The following is a 26,851-nucleotide window of genomic DNA, read 5'->3' as shown; positions in this document are numbered from 1 at the left end:
GTTTCCATCTGTTTTTCAGACATTGTTTCAATTTAAAAAGGACAAACGAACACAAAATGTGTAGGGCAGACAAACGAGGAACCCCAGCCACGCGTCAATTTACCATTCATCCATCCCAGCTTCATTTATTTTTCACGCAGTTCATGGATTCCAGGTGATGGTCACGGTACGTAAAATTAAAAGAAAATTTAAAAAAAAAAAAAAAAACTAATTTCTTGGTATTGAGAGAACTTAATATCTAAAGTAACTAATTGGTGGGAATTTTTTTGCTTCCCTTCTGCATAGAAATGATGTTTAGAAGATTCTTTAGTATATATTAATAAATACTGGATGACCCTCTCCCTACTATATTTTAACATTTTATATTAGTTTGGTATTTCACTATATATACATTCCAGGTTTCATCTAATTAAAAAAATAAATAAGCAGTCCCATCAGTGTGTCTGTGCTGTATTTGTGGTTTTGGTTCAGACTTTCCCTGCAATGCGTCTTGGAGACGGCTTCTGGTGATGATCTCACTTAAAACTTTGCTCTGGCTGTAGACCCTGTTGATGCAGAAGGAGGCCAACGGCGCCGTGCCACGCCACGGGCAGCACCGAGTGTCGTGTCTGAAAAAGCATTCTCCTACCGCCGGTCCCATGTCTGATTTAAATAAAGAGATCCAAACAAATGTTCGTCTGACAAAGCCAAAAAAAAAATAGAGCTAATTTGCTTTTTTTGCGCGTTGCTGTCGCAAAGTACGGAACTCGAGCCGCTTTGCACTGCTTTAGTATTTGCGTTATGCGTACTTTAATTTAGTGTAGAAATGCGCTGTATCTCTGATACACAGTGTGGCTTTTTTACATTTATTTATTTAGCAGATTAGTTTGGTCGAAAGGAACTTACAGGGTTTAGTTTTTTACAATGATTTACATGTTTTTACAGGAGGATAAGGGGGGCGCAGTGGTGCGGCGAGTTTGGCCAGGGCCTGCTCTCCGGTGGGTCTGGGGTTTGAGTCCCGCTTGGGGTTCCTTGCGGCGGACTGGCGTTCCGTCCTGGGTGTATCCCCTCCCCTTCCAGCCTTGCGCCCTGTGTTGCCGGGTTAGGTTCTGGTACGCTGTGACCCTGCTTGGGACAAGCGGTTTTGCACTCTGTGTGTGTGTGTGTGTGTGTGTGTGTGTGCAGCAGGGTCATTTTTCCTGCAGCAATTCAAGCTAAATACCTTGTTCAGGGGTACTACAGTAGGAGCAGTGACTTGAACCCAGGTCCTTTGAGTGCAAGGAAGCAGCTGTAACCGCTACCCACCTGCAGCTGTATTGTTTTGTTCTGTTCATCATCCTTCATTCTCAAAGTCCAAACAGTCGTGTTTGGCTCCTGGTAGCCAGATGACAGCACTCTTCTCTGAGGCTCTGAAGGCCCTGTGTTGGTGGTAGCACCAGGAGGAACAGGTGTGGACCAGGCCTCTAACCGTTAGGGGCCGCAGGCCGTTTGCTCCGCCCTCGCTTAGGTTTCGGATAGCATCCTCTCACCTCGCGGCGGTGTGGCACGCGAGTCGGGGAGCGGAGGGGAACGTTACGCGGTGAAGTCGGCAGGTAAATTAACTCCGGGAGAGGTAAATCGGCTCAGCTGGAGCCGAACCTTCTCCGAAGGAGCTCATTAAAACTTGCTGTCATTTTGCCGCATTGGGCTTTTTTTAAACAAATCTACGGCGGCGCTTGGTTCGCAGGCAGCTGCAAAGTTGCACACGGCACGTGGTTCTGTAGGAAAGTTCTGCAGAAGGAGAACAGCGCGGGTCATGCAAACTTCTCGCAGGATCCTAGACCTGCTAACCCTGTGTTATGTTTTTAGCGAAGGCACTTGGAGGGTCCAGGAGAGGTGCACAAAGACACTTAGAGCTCTGTATCCATTTATCTGTGGTTCAGTGTGGCGCCATACAGCCTTTAAGAGGGTCAACCTTGCAAAGGATGTGCTTTTTTTTTTCATCTTGCAGAAAGTATGTCAGGTTTCAGAAGAGGACTTGGACCACCTTCTGCTGACTCAACATGACTATTTGGAGCTCAGGGGTTTGTTTTCTGCTGTTTATATTTCAATTGGACGGCAAGACACGTAAAAGATATTTCTCTCTCTCTCTCTATCTCCCTGGTTCCCTATTTATAGGTGCTAAGAGGCTTTGTGATTTGTTGTTTATTATTGATGGGGAGATGCAGAAAAAACAATGGGGCATGCTCCATCAAGGTCACAGAGAATGTAGCGCTGCTCCATTGTCTCATGATCAGCCTCATATATAATTCAGAAGCTCTCAGACGCCAGAGGTGAAAGGCAGCGCAGACCTCTGGGACACACCTATTCACACTAGAGCCTGCCGGTTGAGGGAGGATCGCAACATAAACCTAGTTCCCGCACTCATCACCGATGACCCTTGGTGTTCAGAAGTTATTATGGAGCGTTCACACTGGTGGAACCTCTGATGGTGGGGCAAGAGTATGGCCAGCATTCAGCCAGGTCTATTCCAATGCGTTTGACTTATACATAGCTTATAAAGATTTAATTTTTTTTGATTTCCTCAGAAGAAGCGTACAATTCTGAGTAATAAAAACTGCCTTTTGCCAGCAGATGAAGAGCTACAGATACAAACAATTGATTTTCAAAGCACAGTTCATCCTGTGCTGTTATTTCTGCAGGTGCACATTATGTGACTAGTTGCATATAGAAGTGAATGGGAATGCAAAGGTAATATATTGCAAGTTTATGGAGCAGACAGGAAATCAGAAGAGAGGTGGGTCTGAAATAGACGTGCTTTGAAACCCTTCTTGAATGTTGAGATGGATTCAGTCATTTTGAGTGTAAAAAGCAGCTCGTTCTACCACGTTGGACCCGAAACCAAGAACCTTTGTGCTTTTGCCTTTGGACCTCATGGGGGTGGGACCACCAGTAAGCCAGAGATGGAGGAGCATAAGGGTCCACTTGGGATGTAGGGAGTAATCGGGTCCTCCGGGTATCGGAAAAGAGACTATATTGGACAAAGGTGTAGGAGTCCTGCGTGGATGAACTTTCACAAAGTAATCTTGAATTACGCAATTGGTAGCCAAAGGTTCTTCTTAAAAGTCATTGCAGCAGCCTTTTGTGAAGTCATTAAATTTGTGTTAAGCTGCGTTTTTCTTTCTCTATGTTAACTTAAACTGACTGTACAGACCACGGTGGAGCTCCAGCTTTGACTTCATGTAATGACACCTGGTTGTTCCTGCACTTCTCCAAGCTCTTTGTATCTTCCGCTCCTGTGTAACAGGCTGTTTCTGTCCTCCTCTCGATCGCGACGTTTGAGAAGTGCGAGGCCATTAAGACGCTTCAGGAATTGCTGGACATCTTCAAAATTAGCCAGATTCCACAACTTCTCTGTCTCTGTGCTGTAAGTCATGGGAACCTGTGAGGTCCTTCACACCTTCCTAAGTGTGCTCTCTCTCCTTGTGCCCTGTGTGTGTTTCAGCTCGTCGCTAAGACACTCGTCCCTGGGCTCCTCTACGGCCAAAGTGTGCTTGGTGTGTGGAGACGAGGCCTCGGGATGTCACTACGGGGTCGTCACGTGTGGCAGCTGTAAGGTCTTCTTCAAACGGGCCGTGGAAGGTAGGATGCTGGGATTGAACAACCTAACTGAGCATTGGCTGGTGTAGAGTAGTTGGCCCCTGGTCCCTCCTTTGGGGATAATAAACTTCTCATCTCTCTGTCTATGAATCTCTCTTGGCAACCAGGGAACCCAGAACACAATTTTGTGATAATGGATCCCGGCTGATTTTAAGGCCTGTATGCTTCTGGTTTACATTTACGTTACATTTACATTTACTCATTTAGCAGATGCTTTTCTCCAAAGCGACGTACATCTCATAGAAAATACAATTTGTGCATTACATGAGAAGAAAGAGACAGCTGCAGATGTGTGACTCTTAAGTAGTTTCCTTCACCATATGCACCGATGTTCATCACACAAGTAGCTGCATAAAACTTAGCCAGAATATCACTGATTCCTAATCACCTTACTAGGAGTTTTTTTTTTTTTTTTTTTTTTTTGAGATACATATGAACATTTACGTTACATTGCAGGAGCGGCTCTGTCAAGGACTGATCCGAGCATCATCAAGAACATTTATACCTTACATGAACTTAAGAGATGATGGGCGAAGTGAGTCTGGAAGAGATGAGTTTTAAGACCCTTTTTAAACGTGGACAGAGATTCAGCAGTTCTGAGCGAGAGGGGGAGGTCATTCCACCGCAACGGAGCCAGAACTGAGAACCTCCGTGCTTTACCTTTCGTTACCTTTGGTTTCCAAGGGGAAGAGACATTTGGAAATAGGAGAAACAGGAATTCGTCCTTATGCTGTCAAGTGAACATGTAATTTAATAAGGCCTTAGAGGTGGACATGTGGAATCAAGCCCTTCCGCTTTTCTGAATCGGCAGGGTTTTAGTTGACATAACTGTGGATCACCATATCTTGCGGGATACCTGAGAGGTGTTTGAGAGAGGTGGGTTTGGGCTCTTCTCCTGTGCCAGCACTCCTGCTCCTCATTTCAAAGTCATGTGATCAGCAGTGTCCAGAGAGAGCCATCTGCTTCACAGGGCAGCATAGGGAAGGAGGGAGAGCATGTCTGTTGGGTGGAGACATGGGCGTGGAAAGGAGGGCAGGGGGTGGGGTGCACTTAGAAGTGGGTGGGGAAGAGGGTAGGAGGGAGGCGAGTGGAAAAGAGCGGCAACAGACTGCGAAAAGGGGATGTGGAGTGGAGATCATGGAGAGGGGGAGGCGAAGGGCATGGAGAAAAGAGACTAGAAGAAGAAGGTGGGCTCATGGAGACTGTGAAAAGAGGGTGTGGAGAGACGGTCATGAGGTGGGGTTACTGGAAAGGAGGTTATAAAAGGGTTTGGGGGTGTAGGGAGAAACCTGGGAGGTTGATAAAAAAGTGGCATTGGACAAGGATAGATACGCTGGGGGGTTTAAATATCATTTTTAGGATAATTCATGTCTATTATGGAAAAATGTAGGGTTTGAGAGCTCAAGTCCAGCGTCCGGGAACTGATGTGCGGCAGCTCAACCCCATCATTAGAAACAGAACACTGAAACCTCACAACCGGCCGACCGAGGGCCGCTGGGCTAGCGCTGGTCTCAGCGGCGGAACCCAAAACGCCGATCAAACGTTCGGCAGGCGGAACCGAACCAGAGCCGAGGAGCAGCGCCGCGACCCCGTGTAAAGCATTCCATACGCCTGACGACTGTCGGCGTCCAAACCTTTGTCGCTTCTCCTAGCACAACAAAGGGGATCGTAGAAACGGAGATGACTTTTGAGGGAGCTGCATGTGGATCTGTGCTGAACGGCTTCTCTGTGTCTCTTTTACAATTCCATTGTTTAAACTGCTTCATTCTTTAGTTCCTTTTTTAAAACGTATAACCCCGTTCGCCGCACTTGGCCGCAGTCCATATATGATGACCGTCTGCGTCCTTGGTCTGAGCAAACGCACAGTCTCCTGATGTGTTTTTTTTTTTTTTCTTCACTTTTTGGGTGTCGCACGCTGCCTTAGACTAATTAATTTAGCAAAGCGTCACGGTGTAAAATGCCGGTACGACGGCACCAAAGCAAGGCGGACACGAATAACGCTAACATTTTTGAGCCGACAAAAAGTCGTGCGTCGGGTATTAACGCAACTTCTGTCAATGCTGGATTATCTTTTCACTTCGTTGCCGTCGAGCGGCATCCTATCCGTATCTAATCTAGTTTGGGTCCTGCAATGTTTTTACTAGAAAACACCAGTTTTTTGTGCTGAACTGAACACACACACGTTGTCTGAAGCTGCTTGTCCCAAGCAGGGTCGCGGCGAACCGGAGCCTAACCCGGCAACGCAGGGCATAAGGCCGGAGGGGGAGGGGACACACCCGAGACGGGACGCCAGTCCATCGCAAGGCACCCCAAGCGGGACTCGAACCCCAGACCCGCCGGAGAGCGGGACCCGGCCAAACCCGCTGCATCACCACTCCCCCCAATTTAGCAGACGCTTTTCTCCAATTGACTTCCAGTGAACGCCGTGTAGTGTTATCACTTTTTTTTAGAATGTGCAGGGTGCAAATTTGAGAAGAGATGCAAAAACGGAAAATACTGCAAATACTGTCCTGCCTCGCGACGGCGATATGCGAATGAGAGGTTGAGTTTTTTTTGTGCTCCAGGCTTGGTCTTTCTCAGCTGTCACCCTGTGTCTTTTCAGACCAACGTTACCCTGAACTCACCTTAACAACATACAGCCTATAATCAGTTGGACGAAAACTACTGTATGACCCTCCTGTCTCCCCGCAGCCCAGCTGACCTCCACGGACGTCTGGAGGAGCTCCTTTAACAAGCTTCAGCCAAATAAGCTTTTCACTGAACTCAGCTTGGAACTCACATTACAAAAGTCTTCTGCAGAGAACTCCCCTCCCCGCCCTCAAAACACGGGCTTCTTTTATAAAGGGCCTGGAAAGTGTATTGATTTATTGAGTTTGATCAAAACAAATAGCCTCATTGTTATTTCTCTTCTTTATAGTGTTCCCCCTCCCCCAGTTGCACCCAATGAAATATGTATTATTCTGCCTGCGCTGTAAATTCACTCTGTGTGTTTGTCTCTCTGCGAAGGAACAAGGACAATAGTGAGAAACTCTGATCTGGCTGTAGCGGAGCCGGTCGAATAAAATGGGTCAGGGCTCGGTACGTTACATCTGCAGTTTGCCGAATCCGCAGAATTGCACGCGTTTTATTTATTTATTTTTTTTTGGGGGGGGCATCCGCACTAATTGCGCTCGACGTGATCCGAGCAGATGGTGCGAAAAGCCGGCAGGGGCGTTGGCGACCGCTGGCTCACCTGACGCTTACCGCGGAGAAGAAGGAATAGAATAACAATATGAAAATGCAGCCCTGTTTATGGAATTTACCAGGTGATGCGTGCCATTTTTAAAGGCGTACCTCTCTCAAGGAAGCGTGACATTCTGGGAAACACAATTTCCCTTTCTCTGTGAGGACAGAGCGTGCAACAATGAGACGGCGTGCCGCTTTTAAATAGAAGACGGCCCGGCCGATGGCCAGATGCCCCGACCTGCGTGCCGCGTGTTCAGCAGGGAGCGGGGCTCCTCTAATTTAGATAGAGGGATAGAGAAGCGTAACATGAGTAGTTAGACCAACACCTTCGGGAACGGCTCGAACGGAGCGGATCCTCTCATCTACTGAGTCACGTTCAGGGTGCATCTCCTGTTGCCATTTATTCCTCCAAAACAGGGGAGCATTAATTTGATTTGTCAAAATGTGACTTTATCAGGTCGAACAAATAAGGGAGAAGTGTTAGGTTCTGGCTATTTGGTGAGGCTACTATTATGAAGACCCCCACCCCGTTGCTTTGGGGGTGGTCTTCATTTCTTACATTTAGCCAAAACTTTTTCTCAAAACTGACTCACATTATTAAGCCACCTACAATTTTATTTATTTTTTTTTTAAACCCATTTACACAGCTGTCTATTTTTTACCGCAGCATATTAGGGTAAGTAGCTTGCTTAGAGGTACTGCAGCAGTGGGTGGGATTCAAACCTGCAACCTTGCAGTCTAAAGGTGGCAGCTTTAACAACTACGCTACCTGATACCGAGTGTGTGAAATCCAACACAGCAGCATCATTTTCCAGTTTTAAAATTAAACTGTATTTTACATTTCCTTTGATTTAAGACGCTGATTTTATGGTATAGAGACCTGGGAATGGTCTAGTGCTGTATGTGTTATCGATCATCCTCCGCTCTCTCTGCACTGGATTTCTGTTTTTATTGTCATTTTCGAGGTCGGCCTGCTTGGATGTTGCAATGCTGACAGCAGAACAGCGCGTGTGTGTGTGTGTGTGTGGATGTGTGGGTGGGTGAGTGGGTGTCCCTATATGGGGATTTCAGTTTTTCCTCCAGACCAATACAGGAATCCAGCGAGTTTGAATTTTGCATTACATGACAGGCAGGAACAGTAGCTGATGCAAATGAAGTGGAACGCTGGACGCTGTAATGGTGTGCAAATTAGCCATGTGCAAATCCTGCCTGCTGTTTCCACAGGGTTTTGGAAATTGTGTGCCGGTGTGCCGTTTTTGCAGCCGTTACCCAGGAGAAGCAGGCCATTGATATAACAGAGCAGAAGTCTGGAGAGACTCCCCCGCGATAGATTATTATTCCAATGTCATCATATTTAAATGCGGCTTGGCGTGCCTGCGCTTTGAACAAATATTTAACATTACTTCTTCCATGGCTTGTTATTTACAAGACATTTATTGAACTTGGAGGACCGTAATGAAAGGGCTCGACCATGTTATGGTGGAGTTTCATGGCCGAAGGGTGCCAGAGCGGCACGCTAACTGTAAAACGTTCCTCGGCAACGTGGATGATCTCTGCCGTCGCGTTTAACCTGGAAGGAGTGGAAAGAGTGGACTTTCTCAAACTGCCGTGGCGCACATCCGTGTGGGGCTGACTTACCGCTCTAGTAAGGAAACAAATCCAGCCAGTTTGCCTCTACTGTACTTTTTCGCCCCCAGCGTAGTGTCAGACTTCTGCTGCTCTTTCTCGAAACTACGCGAGCCGTGGACCGAGAGAGCCTTCCGGGACAAACGAGTCCTTTGGGTTAACGGGAAGCTCGGTAGCCATTTCAGTGCGCTTCATTGTATATCAACAGCCGTTCAGGCTTTAGGCTCATAGGTCACATCCACACTGAGGTGATGCTGGAAGAGACTGTGCTAACCCTGGAGAGCGTATGAATGGTTGGGGTTAAGGTCAGGGTCATAGTGTTCTCATAACGTTGAGGGAGGACTCTTATTTTCTGCAGTGCACTTCTAGTGTCCAAAGCCCTTCCTGCTCCGAGGCTGCGGCTCCTGTTGATCGAACCTTGGCTTCAGTCAAATATGGGTTCCAGCTAGCTAGTTGACTCCATGGCCTCAGATCTCCATTGTGACCTGGATGTGAAGAGAAGGCTTGGCGGAGGAGCAGTCTCTGGACAGCGTCTGGTGCCTCAGGCCTCTGCTGGTCAGCAGGTCAGCAAGGCGGGAGTTTGCCCAGCTATATTTCCAGGATTTGTCCTGCTACCTCATGGTTTGGGTGCCCAAGTTCATCCCAACCCATATTCTAAGAGAAAGTTCAAATTTTTTTTTTTTTTTTTTCCTTTGCTTAGAGCACAGTGATCTTCACGTTTGAGTTTGCCGAAGATCATGCAGACGACCTCCAGCGAGAGCTCAGCATCATCATATATTCCGCGACCTTCGGCAGGAGCTCCAGTAGGCAGCACTTCTTCTGGTCATGGTGACAATTACAAAACAGAGAGTCCGTCTGTGTGTCCTTGTCCTTAAGCGTTGCTGTCCTTAAATGACCAGATACCGGCACGCCTTTGGAACTACCTTAACTATCCGCCATCTTTTCCGCCACCGCGATAAACTTCGTACTTTGACATCAATGCAAAATGGGCAATCGTTGCGAGACTATGACTTTTGTATGTAGGCAAATGTGCCAGTAGTATCTGATTCACTTTTCTATTTTTTTTGTAAGGTTATTTTGTATGTCCTTATTTTTCCTCTGAACTCAGCTGATTGTCATTGTGTGTCTTTCATTTAATAACAAATAAAAAAGGCTTGTTGCGCAGTGCTGAAAATAACAAACGGTTCCTAAAGTTCGGTAGTACAGTAAGAAATGTGTGCGGCGACTTTGTTTCGATTGCTGAAGGGAAGGCTGGGTTCTTCTCGTTGGACGTTACTGTGGTATTCCGACACTGTCATTATGTCACCGAAAGAACCGGCAAGGATCATTATAGACAGGGGATTTGAAAGAATGGTGTAATTAGCTCTCCTGTACACTGGCACAGCAATACATTGTGCAATAAACAATAAGGCACTGTTGCTACACAGGCCCAAATATATTTTTTCCACTAATGACAGATTTATTAATAGTTCCACGCTTGCAAAAATATTTTTGTTCTCGGTTTTGCGATTTGATTAGGAAACCGCTTAGACCTCAATCGTGCCTGTATGCTTTTATCGTAAAAGATAAGAATGTATTCAGGTATGCTGAGAACCGTTACTTGTTCTTGCGTAATTTGTATTATGATGAATTAATTCAATCTTGTATTTTGCCAGAAGGCAGCGCAACAAACGGTGCAATAAAAGGAAGTTGTGCGCTTATTTAGTCTTTATCTATTCGAGAACAAACAAGTTATTGCAGTAATTACCCTTTGGTCGTGCCAGAGAAATCAAAACAAATATAACTTTCGTGTTAGCAGTGTGTAGATGGGGGAAGGTTATAAAAAATATGAAGTAGCGAGTTGTGCCGAGGGATTGTATGATTCCCCGCGTTACTGTTCATGTCGACATTATTGTATCGTTGTGACCAAAATATTTATCTTAGACAATTTGTCCAATAAGTTTGTAACACTCCTCTGTGCTGCAGTACTATTACCCAAGGGAAGCTAATTGCTCAGCCAATGAGGGAACTGAATTAATTTACCTGTCAAGGAGAGGACCAATAGACACTAAGGGGGCGGGGCTTAAGTGCACAATGTAAGCACCCGCAGACCATCTGCTCTAATGCAACGTGCACTCTCAGATCTGGGTGCGATGAAGTGTGTGTGGGGGGCAGGGTGCACGCTGCCGATGTTAAACATAGCGGAAGCCAACTGGCTGCTGTTACAGATGTTGCATAACTGCGAGTCGGGCTCCTGCCTCCGAAGTCGAGGCTGAAGTTGTGTTTTTAAGTGTCGATGTTTAATCACTGCTGTAGGAGCGCAGGAGATGCTCGCTGCGCCGGCGTGCTCTCTGCGCTCTTGTGCGCATTTGCTCAAATGGTGCTTGGGAAGGATTTTGATTTTCCTCTTTGCTTACTGACTCCCACTCCCACCCACATGACACACACACACACACACACACACGCCGTGTGACCCAGCAGGACTGCTTGAGATTATATAATCGGAGAGCAAGCGCTCTAATCTTGCTAAACAATTACCGGACGAGGTCAAAATACTGGGAAAGGTCAGAAAAGTGGATTTCCTTGGAGGGACCGCTCGTATTAATTTTGCGTGCCAGTGGGTAAAAAGTGCGTACCGTCCCTTCGTGCTGCGACGGTTATAGTCCGTCCCAACGAGCCATGTACGATTCTGTGGGGATGAAATAAGACACAGCTGACTTTCCTGTGAAGTCGCCGTGTTTATTTGGTTTTTTTCCCGCTGTGGGAAAGTGCCTTGTCTTCAGTCCAAGAACAACAATGGCAGAAATGCAGGGACTCGCTTAGGCAGGTGCTGAGTGAAAACGAATTTTTCTCTAAGAAATAATCCGTCGGAAACGCCGCGGACGTCGCAGAAAGCCGGCGTACGGAGGGAAGAGTCATTTCGGCCTTGTGCGGAAGCGAGCTCTGGAGCCGGCGAAGCGTTTAGAAGGTTGGGCGCGTGGATGCGAACGGGCCGAGAGGTCGAAGTAAGGAGAGGACCGGGCGAGGGACCCGATCGTGCTCCCTGCTTCCTGAAGGCCGTGTTCTCCGGCTGCGTTCCTCACGAATCGTCTTGCTTGCGTCGGCTTGCCGGCCCGTGACGTCTTTGGCCGAAAGGCCGACGCCCCGCAGAGCAGCTCCTCTGTCCGTGTGTGAAACACGGAGAACCGTCAGTCGCTTTGCTGTGTTTTCTCTCTAGGTCTTGGTCTCTGTTGGTGTGCGATTCGCCGACGTTAAGACGGACGCTTCTGTTATTTGTCCGTTATCAATCACCGCTTATCCAGTGCAGGGTCGTGGTGGTCCAGAGCCTATCCAGAAGGTATGGAGAGGAATACACTCTGGAAGGGCTGCCAGGGCTCCCTCGCTTGAACCAACACCCGCCATCAACGGCAGGGCTACCCGCTCCGCCTCCATGCCACCCGCACTCACTTTTATACACTTTCAATACATACAGTATTTTAATGTGTACTAAGATATGTACATAACCCTTTTAAAACTGTATGTAAACTGCATGCGGGAGCTCGGCAAACCTCCCTATAATGAACAACGGTGTACAAATATTCCTTCCACTCACGACACGAGCGTTCTACCCGGTCCACGTAGTGAAAAGTACGTAAACAACGGTCGGAAAGCTGCGCGCTTATCAGGTGGTCCACCCTTCACAAATACTGAGCGAGCGAGCAAGCGAGCGAGGGATCGAGTGCGAGCGCTCACATGGAGGGGAGCTGGGCGACTGCCCACCTCTAATTGTTCCTGACAATCATTAACCGCCGTCGTGGGAATGGAGTGGTCCTTCTGCAGATTGCTGGTTGACTTATCTCAGCCGACTTTGCTCCGATCGCAACGCGCTTCCCTGCCTTGCAGTTTACTGTTTTTTAGAGCAAGAAAAATGGGCTTATGTAATGGTCATGTGACCTTGCCAGAAATAGTGCCTGCGCTACAGCTGCTGTTACTCCTCCTGCAGTTCCTTGGCTCTCGGAGGCTCCCAGACAGATCCGTTGCACATTTATCTGACCCAGCAGCTCCTCCGCCCGTATCCGAGCTCTCTTCCCGTCAAATTATGGGAATTAGCTAGCGTTAACGATGGGGGTGCCCTGGGCGCGCGACGCACGTGACCTCGGCCCGGGATGCGTCGCCTCTGCCGCGGAACGCGGCGGCAGGGGGCGGACCCGGACGTGGCCGGCCGCGGCCCGAGGAGAGGCGTGGGCGGGCCGCTCGCGGGCCCTGCGGACTTACTGGAGCAGAAAGGACCCGAAATCGGAGCTCATTCGCTTGGCTTCCGGCTTGGTGGGGGACTGAGAGGATGTGACAGCCACCGTCATAACTGCACACCCTGCTCTTCACTCATCACGTATTATTTATATGCCTGCGTTGTTGCGTAGGGTCTTGCATTTAAATAACGTTTCAAAGACCTGTGGCACAGCTGGAACGCTATCTTATTAGGCTTCCGCAACGTTTCGCGCACGACACACGCGTGCGGTATCTTCTGCAGCGCTTTTTGTGTGCAGCTGTAATGATACAATTAAAACCACCTTATTGCCAAATTGTTTTTCTGTGGGTCGGCGAGTCTTTAATTAGGATTCTCAGGTTATCGGCGTTTGCTGATTATTTGCCGTCATTACTACTGTATTATCGCTGTAATTACTGTATCATTATTCATTTAGTGGAAATCTTCTTCCAAAGCAACTTACGGCGTTATTTAGGATGACTTTCCCCTTTACGCTGCCGCGTCGTTTTTACGGATGAAGTTCAGGGAAAGTACCTTGATCGAGGGTACTGCGGTAGGAGGGATTTGAACCTGGGTCCTTTGAGTGCAAGGCAGCAGCAGCTCTAACCACTACACCGTGCTCCTCTTGCTCTTATTTAGATGAATATGATATGTCTCACGTGAAAACGCAACCTTCGCTTCGTTGTTCGTGTTCAAAAAATGGTCATCGTAACGCCTGCCTTCTGCGCTGCTTGACACGAACGGTTCATGCTGCCGTCGCTCAGCGCCGACAGATTTTTTTTGCTCGGTGTTTGTCCGCTGTTTTCCGGTTTCCTTTCCGTAACGGTCTCGCCCTCGCTTTCCTCCGCAGGCCAGCACAACTACCTGTGCGCGGGGAGGAACGACTGCATCATCGACAAGATCCGCAGGAAGAACTGCCCGGCGTGTCGGGTACGGAAGTGTCTTCAGGCTGGAATGAATTTGGGAGGTACTGGACTTACGATCCCTTTTTCTCAAAGAATGTGCAGGCATGCTCCGATTTACAAGATGATTCCATCCCTGAAAACAGTGCAACTGCCTAAATTTTGGATAAAGGAAGTCAGTTTTTCATTATTTTAAATGGGAACGATGATAATGCATCAGCCCATCGGAAATCTCAGCCCAGTTTGATCACTAAAATCTCACTATATATCATTAAAACGTTGCGAAGCACCTACGTAACTATCTGCACAGTATAAAAACACCTATTTTTACATTTATTCAATTAGCAGACACTTTTCTCCAAAGTGTCGCGTATCTTAGAAAACAGTACAAAAATGCTTCACGCCTGTCATCTTTGCTTTCCTGCTTCCGGAGCGTGTGTGGAAAACCTAATTTTCTTTTTAATTGATCAGTTCTCCAGAGGATAAGCAATAGACCAAGCAGGGATTCAGAGGGCATGTTGCTTTTATTGGGAACAACTTCCTAAAACTGCACTGTTGCCAAAATGTGCATATTTACATTTATATATTTATCGGACACTTTTCTCCAAAGCGACTTACAATGAACTCTATGTAGTGTTATCAGCCCACACACCTTATTCACCATGGTGACTTACACTGCTGGATACACTACTTACAATGGGTCACTCATCCATACATCAGTGGAACACATATGCACTCTCTCACTCACACACTATGGGGGAACCTGAACACCTTGTCTTTGGACTATTATGTATTATATACAGTAGTATGTTCATATATTATATATGCATATATGTTTGCAAAACCAACAGCTAAACTTGTCTAAATGCCCTGCTATCTGTGCAATCATTCAGTTCAATAATACACCCAATATGGCAGACGCACGCTCCTGTGGAATTTCAAATGCTTCCTGTAATGCCCCACACTCATATTTCTAACAAACAGACAGAGAGATGCTCATGCAGACACACCGCCAGCAGTACAGTACTGCAGTTCTACTTCACTCACACAACATGCAACTTTAAAAGTTTTTTTGGACAGGCTTCAGATAAATTTTGTTACAGTGATTTTTTTTTTATTTATTTATTTATTTATTTTTTTCTGGAAATCAAAAATTGGGTATCAAATGCCAAGAGCTGTTACACCGAAATGTCAGATAAAGAGAGTTCGTAAATTGAGGGAAGCCCGTGTAGCCTCTAGGCGGAAATTCTGCGTGTAATTCCGTTATACTCTGTCGACATTGCAACTCGATGAGGCGAGAGGACAGATGAGGGGACAGTCCCGGGGGGGGGGCAGGCGGAGGATGTAATCCAGCTCATTTGTATTGACACGGGGTGTGGCGGTGCAGCGGGTTTGGCCAGGGCTGCTCTCCGGTTGGTCCGGGGTTCGAGTCCCGCTTGGGGTGCCTTGCGATGGACTGCCGACCTGGGTGTGTCCCCTCTCCCTCCAGCCTTTCGCTCTGTGTTGCCGGGTTGGGCTCTGGCTACCCCACTTGGGACAAGCGGCTTTAGCAAATATGCGTGTGTGTGTGTGTGTGTGTGTGTGTGTGTGTGTGGACACAGAACAATGTGACTAAGGAGTATTAGGGGAGGCAAATGTGAAGGTGTCTGCTGCGCTTTGCTTGGGTTTTAATAAATGTGTGTAACTGGACTGCAGTCTGTCTGCAGCTCACATGTAGAAGTTTGGCCTTCTGTCACTCCTGTGATTGAGACTAATTGTGTAACTTTATTGCTAAAAAGAAAAGATTTCTTCCATGCATTTTGGAGCCTGCTTAGCGTAGCTGATTGCTCTTTATTGAAGAGCCATTTTGAGGGTGTTGTGCTAAATGGAAAAAAAAATGTGAACGTATTGCAGAGCTGAATAATTCCGAAATGCAGAGCGCTATAATTTGAGAGGGAGTAAATTCTCAGCCTCGTTAAGGCACCGTTGATGCGGAGACGCGAGCGAGCTGCGACGACCACGAAGCCAGATTACGGGCACGGTGCGGCGCCTCGACGCCCTTCCGGTACGAAAAGCCCGGCAACGTGCGCTTCGCGTACTTCACCCGCAGATGGGCGGATCGGGCTTAGAGCTCCCGGCCACCGGCGGCGCCCGGGCGGAACGCACGTTGCACGCTTCGCTCTGGAGGCTCAGTGTCAGGTGGCAGCCCGGGCCCAAGGTGACAGGAGCCTGGGTGCGTGCCAGCGGATTTCCGGATGCTCTAAGAAGTCCTCATTAACATCTGAAAATAGGCTAAGCCTGGCCATGGTGCGTAGGCAAAAAATAGGCCTCCCCGCCGTTAGTCCTCTAGATTGTCTGGCACGTGTCGGTCGAAAGCGGATCCGTCAAAACGTAGTTCCGTTCGCCCATGACAAGTCGGCATGTCTCTCCATGAGCACGCAAAGGCCTGGGGGCGCAGCGGGTTGCACCGCGTGAACGGAGGTGGGTTCGACCCCCGTTCGGTCGCTCTGCGCTTTGCGTGTTCGCCGCGTTCGCGTATGTTTCCATTTACTTTTATTCGCTTAGCGGACGCTTTTCTCCAAAGCGACTCGCAACAGATACTATGTAGCGTTACAAGGCCACGCACCTTATTCACCATGTTTCGTCCCACGGTCCAGACACATTTGTGTCGGGCAGATCGGACAGGCTCTAAATTGCCCTTAGCGCGCGTGCGTGCGTGCGTTACCTTACTCCGCTGTATAGATGGCGAATGAGCGTGGGCAGTTTAGTGCAGTGTATCTAGCAGGGTAAATCACCTCGGATAAAGGTGCCTCTTAAATACTGCTTAATAATCACCGGAAGCTGCTTCGAAGGCCAGCGTCTGCTAAATGGAGACACGTGAATTAAAAGGCATTGTTTCTTTACCTTGAATCTGCTTTCGCTTTCACTTCCAGAAGGTGGTGCGGAAGGCAGGTGAACATTAAGAGCGGTTCCAAATAGGCGCGTCATAAATCGATGAAAAGGGGGGCTAACCTTTAAACAAACCGTCGGCCGATTCGACCCGCCGACGTTTTCCCGGCAGCCTCGCGCAAATGGCGCGGAGCCCTTTCTCGGCCCTCCGCTCCCTCCGCGTGGTTTCTTGGCAGGGTGTCCTCGCCGGCGCTCCGTGCTAAATTCCTCCTCTTTGTGAGATCCAGACGATCTGCGGTGCCCGATTCGTGCCCCGCTCGACGCCTCCAAAACACACACACGCACTGCAAGAGTCTGATCGGAATGCTCGAGAATTAGTCACGCTTTCCCCGAAGGAGCTCGACACACCTCTGCTCGGATGTCGACGGGGTCGCGTTGCTCTCCTGGATTAACTCCAGAAATCGAAAAGCATAATGAATGGATTTCGTGTCGCTCACTTCCGAAGTTAACTTTTAATTGTGCTGAAAAGGGTTGTAAAAGCGGCGCGGAAACGCGCGGCCGAATTTCCGCCTGTGTAGTTTTGTGGGTTGTCTCCCGGGTAACGGGCTTTATAATGGCGTTTAATCCATGTGTGATTTCCTCCGCGCTGAGCGCTGTGGGGATTTGCATTGAGCAACGTTTGATTAAAAGTCAACTTGTACGGGAGGTAATTGCTGCGGAAAACCATTTTAATTCGGGCCACAATGCTGATATCATACGGCCCTAACAAAAACCATATTAGATTGTTTTGTCATTTTCTGCTTGTTTAGCCATAAAGGCTTGGATTTATCTGATTTTGGATTGAAAATGTATTTAGCCGAAAGCAACGTGAAACGTTTTACGAGCGTGCATTCGATTCTTTGTTTTATTGACCTTTCTGGAACTCCCTTAGGTTCAGTTCATGAGTTGTCACAAATATTATTAAGCGATACTGTACCGTGGTACGATACGAATCGCAGCGATCGCATTTTTCGAACTCGGCGGAAGACCTGTGTTTTCGGTGGACGGTCGGCGTGTGCCGTGGGATCGCGCTGAGCTCGAGGCTCGCGTCGCCTCGCCTCGCCTCTTGGCCCGAGTCTTTTGGATCCGAAGATCGTGCTTGGTGTCGTACCGCGTTTCCTTGTTTGGCGAACTACCTCAAAAGCCGCATCGCAGCACGGCTGATCTTTCCGTGCGGTTGAGTCCGGCGTTCGAGAGACATGCAAAACCAGGAGGAGGAGGAGAGAGCGTCGGGATAGAGGCTCTCGCTCGTTCTCTCTCGGCTGCGTGGGCTAACCGCTGCTGATGTCTGTGTGTCTCGCCCCGTCGACACCCCGACAGCTCGGAAGTCCAAGAAGCTGGGGAAGCTGAAGGGTGTGAGCGAGGAGTCGCCGCTGCAGAGCCCCAAGGAGTCTCAGAAGGACGCGGGATCGGGTGCCGCCCTGGTCCCGCACGTCCCCGGGGTCACGCCCTACTTGTCGCCGTCCATCTGCAGCGTGCTGGAGCTCATCGAGCCAGAGGTGGTGTACGCCGGCTACGACAACACCCAGGCGGACACCACGGACCACCTGCTGTCCAGCCTCAACCATCTGGCGGGGAAGCAGATGATCCGGGTGGTCAAGTGGGCCAAAGTACTTCCAGGTCAGTTTCGGACGCCTGTTGGGGGCCGTTGATGGAAACGTTGACATCTGTTGGGCTGCGAGTTAATGAGTGACTCAGGACTTATTCAGCCCCCCGTACAAACAATAAGTGTGTGGCTGTTCAGCTCTGTGGCTGATGACCCAAATTAGTCTTCGGGCTCAGAAACACATGTTGCAGCGCGGCCAACATTCGGGAGAATCGTTTTGGCTCGTGGGCATCTGATTATTTGCAGACTCCTCCTGTGATGTTCCCACAAAGGTGGAGTGAAGTGTGCAAATTTTTGCCTTGTACTGTATATGTATGTTTGAAATATATGTATGTCCTCTACTGGGTTGTTGTGGCCCAGAGTCTATGATGAATCCTGGAAGCATAGGGTGTGATGTAGGGTACACCCTGGATGTAACCCAGTCTATCACACAGCAATCAGACACACGCTCGCATGCTACGGACAACATACAGTCACCAGTTCATCTAAGACATGTCTTTGGAGTGTGGGAGGAAACCAGAGCACCCAGAGGAAGCCCACATAAACACGGGGAAAACATGCCAACGCCACATAGATGGAACCTACTCGTTCATGTTTTCTAAAATCGTATCTCAGTACTTTTTGCTATTTTCCCTGCCGTCACTTTAACATTGCACACCTTATGAAGGGTCGAGCTGCAACAGAAGATACAAAAAAAAAAAAAAACTGAGATCACTCAGACCTTGGTGTTAAGATATAACTTTGATAATGTTTAATATGCTGCATCACAAATATTTGATACTTCCAGGGAGCTGGTGTGCTGTATCCGCTTTTATAAATAGATGGTTATGCGGATAGTGGGCCGCAGCGTGTCGCTGAGTCCGAGCTCCCAGTGTCCTCAGCCCGCTGTGGATCGCGGGAGAACGAGTGAAATGCAGTAAAAACGAAAGGAGCACCCGAACCCCCCAAACCCCCTGAACCTCCCGAACCTCCCACGCTCTAAAGGCTGCCAGAATGAGGTGCAATGCTCAAAGGTGGGACAAAGGGGGCGTTTTGCTGCTTAGTGTGGGATGAGCCGCTGCAACAGGTTGGCATGAACAAAGAGGAAGAGAATTGGCTCCGTCTGTCATTCCAGATGTTGTTTTCAGTTGTGCCTGAGAGCAGGTGTAGTATCCCTGGAGGAGCTAAAGCTTCACCTGTTTGGCTTCAAGTCCTAGGTGGAGCCCTGCTGCCATACCCTCATGGTATCTCTCGCACCCTCTCCACGTCCCTCCTTTCCCACCCCGCAGGGTTCCGGAGCTTGCCCATCGAGGACCAGATCACCCTCATTCAGTACTCCTGGATGTGCTTGTCCTCCTTCGCCCTCAGCTGGAGGTCCTACAAACACACCAACGGCCAGATGCTCTACTTCGCCCCGGATCTCATTTTCAACGAGTGAGCGTGGGCTTCCCTCGCCTTTTCAGTGTGTATTTATCTGTGCGCGTGTGCGTGGGCGGCGTTCGTGCGCCTTATTTGAAAGGTGCGCTCGTACCCCAGACCCGCGTCAATATTTGCACCGTGAAGTTTGCACAAGTTAGATGTGAGGTCCAGCCCTGGAATACGATCAAACAAAGAGGTTAAAGAAGCGCGCGCCGAAGCCAAGCGCCCGCGTCCTCGGAACCTCGTCGCCGCATCCCGCGCCGAGCGGATTATGTCACATAATACTGCGCCCTTGTTCCTGCTGAAAAGGGAGCGCGAGTGCTGCCCCGCGCTTTACACACACACTTGATCGGAGAGCACAGTTAGGTAAATAGACCGGATTTCCTGCTTTAATACTTTGGGCCGCGAACGACTAGAGAGCTACATGCCACGTCCAGCGACGTTGTGGAAGGAAAGCCAGACGGGAAGCGAGCACTTCGTGCCACTTTGGTGGGGATGGAACGGAGGTAAGAAGAAAGCGACCCCTGCAGACCGCTCTCAGAAGCGCATCTGGTGCCAGAGCCACAGGCTGGCACGGAAACCTTGGAAATATTTACTTTAAACACAAATTTCTCACTGACAGCTTTAAAATCCTTCTCTAATATTAGCAGTGGGGGGAAGGCATAGTAGGGATTTTTTTTTTTTTTCTTTTTTAAATCACCACATTCAACGGTCTCAGCTAATTATTATTATTAACCGTTACTTAGCTGATGCCATTCTCCAAGGTGACTTACAATGTTAGCTTTTTACAGCGAGCTGCCGGCAATGATTTACACAGCTCGGTAATTTTTATGGTTTCGATTCGGGGCAAGTACCTTGATCAAGGGCACTGCAGCAGGAGTGGGGATTTGAACCCGGGTCCTTCAGGTGCAAGGGGGCAACTCTAATCACAATGCCACATGATCGCTACTATATTAATGTTTTATATATGCAGGGGCAGCTGGTACCTTTAGAGTTGCTGCATTTGGACCCGAAGGTTGCAGGTTCAAGTCTCACCTCCAGCTGTAGTACTCTTGATCAAGGTACTTACCCTCAATTGCTCCCGTAAAAGTTACCCAGCTGTATAATAAATGGGTAAATAATTGCCTAATAATGAGTAAAGTGTCCACTAAATGAATAAATGTAGCATGACGGTGAAGTGTCCTTATACTGTAACTGTTAATTCCTTCCATCAGAGTTGTGTGCAAGTCTCCCATAGAGTCCAATTATTCTGCCCAGAGACTGCGTTCAACTCCGCACTCTAGTTCTAACTGGCTGGAGTAAATGCAAGTGCCCGTCCCACAGTTAGCATGTGGCTTATAGCTCTCTGGTCACCATGAAGTGGACGGCCGAGTGGGTTCGGGTTCTGTGGTTCTGTGGTCCAGAGGTCCAGCCTGCGCTCGGCTAGTAAAGGCCCGGGCGGCTGCGCATTTAAACACAGAACAAAATCCGCCGCCGCCTCCTGCATCGGGTCGATGTCCCTGCCGACCGGGTGCTGCACTTCGCGCTCAGACGCGCGTTTGTGCCGACTGCAACTCGCCCGCAGCCAGTTCGGAGTTCGGAGTTCGGAGGGAGGAGAAGAGAACGGCGCCGGCGGAGGGGATCTCTGCACCCCGGCGTCCGTGCAACGAATGCGGTTGTGCGGCCAGGTTGCCTGCCAGCCTGGGGATCGGGGATGTGCAGATTTTGCGCAGAGATCATCATGATGATGAGGTTTGCTCGGGGAGTCCGGGAGAAACGAGGCTGTTTTCCATTCCAGGAGGAGAGAGAGGCTGCATCTCGTATGTATCTCCTGGCCCGTGTGTTCCCCCCCCGATTCCATTAACGCGTTTTAGTTCGGCTCCAGATCCCGAAGCCCGATCGCGCAAAGCCATAAAAGTGACGTCGAGCACATTTTAATGAAATGTAGCAGCCTGTCGAATCCCAGAGCCCGCCCACAAGAGCAAATTACGGTATTACATCTAATAACACATTCCGTTGAGCCTGCAGTTCGGGGGGGGGGGGCTCCTGTCGCCGATCATCATTTGCAGTCCAGACAAGTAGTAAGTGCAGAAATACAGTGAAGTGATAACAGCGCAGCACAATGCAGTTTTCCAGTTTCATAGCCGGGAGGATTAAACGAATTGTGGACACCCCTCACCTGCGCGTGGGACACGTGTCGAGGAGCGCAGCGCCGTGGCGTGGGGCGGGATCCGCGCGGTGCGAGCGCCGCCCTCACATCACGTGAATGTGACCTCTTTCGCACCAGCTTTGATTAATTGATTAATTTGCGGTCAGCTCGGCGAGGATCAGAGCCAGCGGTCATCGGAAACCGCCAGTCCTCTGACTCCGAGCCACGTGCAGCGCTGTTTCCTGCAGATTTTCCCATTTAAAATGTTGCAATAATCTTTGATGCGGATTGGCTCTCCGCTGCGCCGCGGTTTTCGTTCCGCTCCACGCACAGCGTGTTATGCGCGCGCTCTTTTCATGTGTTGTACTTTTCTTCTCGCGGATGCCTGCGCTCTTCTGGGGACACGCATGTTTTGTGATTGGCCGCCGAGAGACAGCTGTCAGCCAATCGGAAGCAGTGACCGCTCCGCCCCCCGCCCCCCCCCGACCTTTCATGTCCCTGCAGGGAGCGCATGCAGCGGTCGGCTATGTACGACCTGTGCCTGAGCATGCGGCAGGTGAGCCAGGAGTTTGTGAGGCTGCAGCTCACCTACGATGAGTACCTGGCCATGAAGGTGCTCCTGCTGCTGAGCACAGGTGAGTGTCTCTGCCCTTGGCCCGCCTCGTACCGCTGACCGCACGGCCAGGCTGCGTTCTTCAACTAACCCTAACCCCTGTTCTACCCCATTCATTTCCCTTCCACTGACCCCCTGCCCTTTTCTACACCCTTCCATTGACCCCCCCCCCCCCCCCCCCCCCAGCTCTATTCTACACCTATCCACTGACCCTACACCTTTCCATTGACCCCCCACCCTATTCTACCCCCTTCCACTGCTCTATTCTACACCCTTCTTCTGAGCCCCCCCCCCTCCCACCTTATTCTATCCCCCCTTCCACTGACCTATGGAGAAATTGGGTGTCTTGAACTCTGCTGCCGTCTGATGTTTGCATCTGTAAAAGCATTTACATTTACTCATTTAGCAGATGCTTTTGTCCAAAGCGACGTACATCATCTCAGCAAAAATACAATTTGTGCATTACATTAAGAGAAAGGGAGGTGGCTGCAGACATGTGACTCCTAAGCACACCTAGTTTGTTACCGTCCACTTGATGCACCGATGAACTGCGGCGACGGACCTCCAACGCGAAAAATAACGCACGATGAACAGGATTGACGGCTTCAGAAATGCATATAAGTATAGACTGAGGGGTCAGATTGGTCTGTGATGCTGCAAGGTGCCCCAGATTAGGGCAAAACCATGTTTGACTGCTGATGTATGGTATGTACTTTGTAAACCATGAGCGAGAATGAAGGGTGATGCTCTCCGCTTCCGGGCTGCGCGGCGCCGACGCCCCCCACCCCGCGTCCCGGGATGCCGAGAGGCGTCCGCGTTTAGGACCGTGCGCGCCCGAGACGGTCTGCGCTCACGTTCGATGATCGATGCCGTTGCTGGCAGCTCCCAGGGTCGCCGGTTTACTTTGTTTCGGTAAGGTCAGCTTGTGGGGGTGCAACGGTATGTGCAACCGGATAAATAGTTTTCAGCCGTTTTTATGCTCTGTTCTCCTGGGGAACCTTCAGCTTTTTCTTTTCTAGTGCACACTGGCCTACAGTTTCCATTGTGGGTATTTGATAATTCTTCTTTTTATCCTGGGAAACGCAATTAGCCGTCTTTAACGACGTAACGGGAAGGCCGCGTTTCTGGCCCTTGCGTTGACATTTCCAAGAATGAAACGGATTTGCCGAAGGATTATCAATTAGCGGGCTGCATTAATACTTGTATGATTCCTTCTCTTTGCTGAAGGAGGGCAAACAAGAAGAAAGGGGGGGGATTTAGGGCGCTAATGATGATTCGGAGCTGCAATTTGTCCCGCGTCAAAGGGATCGATGCCGGGTTTTGCGTCGATTGAATTGTCCGGCTCCAGCTTTGTGGCAGCTGCGTCTCGCGTCCCGCGGAGCCTCGGCTGGAGGTGTTCGGTGGGGGTCTGCGGGACCTCCCCGGGGCCTGCGTTCCTACAGTGGCGGTGGGTTGTGAGTGCCGCCCTGGGGGTCTTCTGACCCTTCGCCTCACCTTTAAAAAAAACACTTTATTGTGTGTGTGTATGTGTGTATATATATATATATTATCTGAAACCGCTTGTCCCATGTGGGGTCGCGGAGAGCCGGAGCCTAACCTGGCAACACAGGGCGAAAGGCCGGAGGGGGAGGGGACACACCCAGGACGGGACGCCAGTCCGCCGCAAGGCACCCCAAGCGGGACTCGAACCCCAGATCTGCTATATTTCAAATATTCCAAGTATTTTTGAAATACTCAAAATAAATGTATTTCAAGGAGAAGTGATATGGCATATTCACATAGTCATAGGGTATCGTTGCCATGTGAAGCTTTTTTTACTCTTAAGGTTTTATATTGTTTAGTTATAGTTGGCTACTGTGCCAAAGTTTGTTTCATCCAGCTTTCCGCACGTTGTGTTTGTGCAGAGCGGCCTTGCTGATCCAAGGCCTTCCCCGACAGGTTCTACGCTGTGCTCTCCAGCGTGCGCCACACGCAGTTAGGCTGCGTGAACATGTGGGGGGGCGTCTCCGCCGGCGGGGATCGGTCCCGTGTCGCCCGCTTTCCGGTGGAGGCGTACACCTGCTCGAGACTTATTCGTAGTTTCCAAATGCTCAGACCCCATAAGGTGTGAAATCAGAGGGCTGCAGGCCCTTGGCGAGGTGGAGGGTGCGGAGGGGCAGGGAGAGGACGGAAGAGGAGCTCTAATAAGTTTGTACATTTAGCGCACGGACAGATGGCTCCGCTGTCATGTCCCTGGAGGCGTGTTATTGAACCGCCCTTACGGGTGACCACTGAGGCGTGGTGGCAAAGGGAGGATCCGTCAGCCTCCTGCAATGGGGACCTCATGCTGTCAGACGCGATGAGGAGAAAGGATTTCGATTTTCATAACCCCCCCCAAAAAAAAAAAAAGTTATTTTCCTTCTTAACTCCAAGACAGCATGGCAAAATGAAACCCTCCAGAGTCGTTGCTTTTCCGGAATTCACCACGGTGAGAAACATTATGCTGTGGAAACGCACTGGTCTTGCAAGGTGCTCTGGCTACATAAAACTTGCATCAACTCCAAGGAAATATTACAGTAAATCTGTTATTTCACATGTATGCATGTGCCAGCTTGTTGATGCAGTTTACAATACCGCTGTTCCTCGTGACTGCTGGAGGGATTCAGCAGTCATGAGGAACAGAGGGAGATCAATCCACCACGTTGGGGCCATGACCGAGAATCGTTTCGCAACAGAATTCTAAAATATGATAGCATGTCTTATAAAATATACATTAAAAGAAATATACAATACGTAATATAAGACTAAATGTTACATTTCCCTCTTGTTCAGCTATGGGAACTTGGTTCTAACAAAAACTTTTCGACTATTCTGGTTGACCTGCGTTGCTACTGCCGGTGTGGCACCGGGTAGCAAACCAGCACCGCGCTCCTCTCGCAGTGGCTCTCCCGCCAGCACAATAGTAAAAATTGGAGTCAGCGGGTCACTACGGTACACCGTCTCAGTGGGGGCTTGGTGTGTATCGTAGGGGCATGGTGATTGCGGGTGTGGGCTTGTATCCTAAAGGCTGTGGGTTCGAGTCCCAGGAGGAGCGCTGGTGTGTTACCCCTGCGAAACTAGTGAGCGAGCAGTAAGATGTCTTTGTTTATACATGGGTAAAATGTAAGCCACTTGGGAGTAAACAGTGCTGAGCAAAGAAATGTTTAGAAATCGAGCAAATACAAGTTTGAAGCATGGGGGGGGGGGTTCGAAGGCATCGCTTTTTTTTTTTTTTTTTTTTTTGCTCAGGCTCGGAACACAAACACGCAGGAGGTATCCTCTGTACCGTAGCGCCCCTACTTCACTGTGCGAACGTGAAAATGTAAGCCGTTCTGGATGAGGGGAGCCGCTAAGCTGTGGAATATCGCAATAACAGCGATTGTAGTCTAATGCAGGTCTGTGTCCTGCCTTGCACTCTTGAGCAGGGTACTTAACCTGAATTACCTCTGCAAATACCCATGCAAGCAGAGAAATGAAAATGTCAACTGCCACACGGTACGGTGGTGGGAGAAGTAAAACCAAACAATTATAACAGGGCGGCAGCTATTGTGGTGCCACTTCGAAAGTCTCGGGTTCAGATCCCACTCCTGCTTGTGGCACCCTTGCTCAAGGTACTTTACCTTAAATTGATAGAGTAAAAATCACCCGGGTGTCCAGATGGATAACGTAGTACGTCGCCTTTTACTAGGTGCCAACTAAATGAATGAATAATTAAATATAATTGTAATAATGTGTATTCCAAGAAGTGTCGTGCGTGCGAGGAACGCACGAGGGATTTCGGTGCCAGTGCTTCCACTTGACAAGTGGCGACAGTTTCCTCACGTTTACCGTTTGCCGTCGGTACGAATAGTAAGGGGGCAAACGGGACATTAGTGTGTCTTGGCTTTAAGTACTTAAGTGTAATGTGTTGCAGTCTGGGTTTCCACACGTCTTTTCTCGGAATATCTAAATTCACATTTAACCCGGAACGAGTGGGTCCCGTTCAAGTTCAAAGCGGGAACGGAATATAATATTATACACTATACGTTATATAATATAGCAAATATTTCACTCTGATGCAGGGGGGTGCGGTGGCGCAGCGGGCTTGGCCGGGTCCTGCTCTCCGGTGGGTCTGGGGTTCGAGTCCCACCTGGGGTGCCTTGTGATGGACTGGCGTCCCGTCCTGGGTGCGTCCCCTCCCACTCAAGCCTTGCGCCCTGTGTTGCCGGGTTAGGCTCCGGTTTGCCGCGACCCCCGCTCGGGACAAGTAGTTTCAGCCTCTGTGTGTGTGTTTCAATCTGAGCGCCTGCTTTTGAGGCACGACAATTACGTGAAGTAGACGAAATATTTTCTGAAGCGGAGTGCAATTTAAAAGGCTGGCGGCGCTCCGGCTGCGCGTTCGCCCTCGAAAGAATAAGAGGATGTCGTCGTCGTCCCGCGGACACGGTGCCGTCGTCTCCCGCCTCGTTCCGCCGGAGTGCCAAGGACATCCTCATTATTCCTTGTCATCTTCCGTGATTGATTTTGAGGAGAACTTCCTTGGTTCCTCGGCGCTTTCGGCTCTCGGATGTGGACAGACCTTAATGAGATTACTAGCGTTTTTATT

General features: G+C 49.4%; 1 protein-coding gene across 1 annotated transcript in view; it reads left to right on the top strand.

Moving 5' to 3' along the window:
- The window catches only part of nr3c2 (nuclear receptor subfamily 3, group C, member 2), a 69,193-nt gene that overhangs the window by 39,048 nt on the left and 3,294 nt on the right, over nucleotides 1–26,851 (top strand). The window contains exons 3-7 of the mRNA XM_029258813.1: nucleotides 3,464–3,600; nucleotides 13,545–13,661; nucleotides 17,824–18,123; nucleotides 19,378–19,522; nucleotides 22,140–22,270. Of these exons, the coding sequence (XP_029114646.1) occupies nucleotides 3,464–3,600; nucleotides 13,545–13,661; nucleotides 17,824–18,123; nucleotides 19,378–19,522; nucleotides 22,140–22,270 (830 nt within the window). The remainder of the gene's footprint in view (nucleotides 1–3,463; nucleotides 3,601–13,544; nucleotides 13,662–17,823; nucleotides 18,124–19,377; nucleotides 19,523–22,139; nucleotides 22,271–26,851) is intronic.

Source organism: Scleropages formosus, chromosome 16, assembly GCF_900964775.1.
Source record: "Scleropages formosus chromosome 16, fSclFor1.1, whole genome shotgun sequence".
In the NCBI taxonomy this organism is placed as follows: domain Eukaryota; kingdom Metazoa; phylum Chordata; class Actinopteri; order Osteoglossiformes; family Osteoglossidae; genus Scleropages; species Scleropages formosus.
Note: the sequence above shows the minus strand (reverse complement) of the source record. Positions and strands in the feature narration are given on the sequence as shown.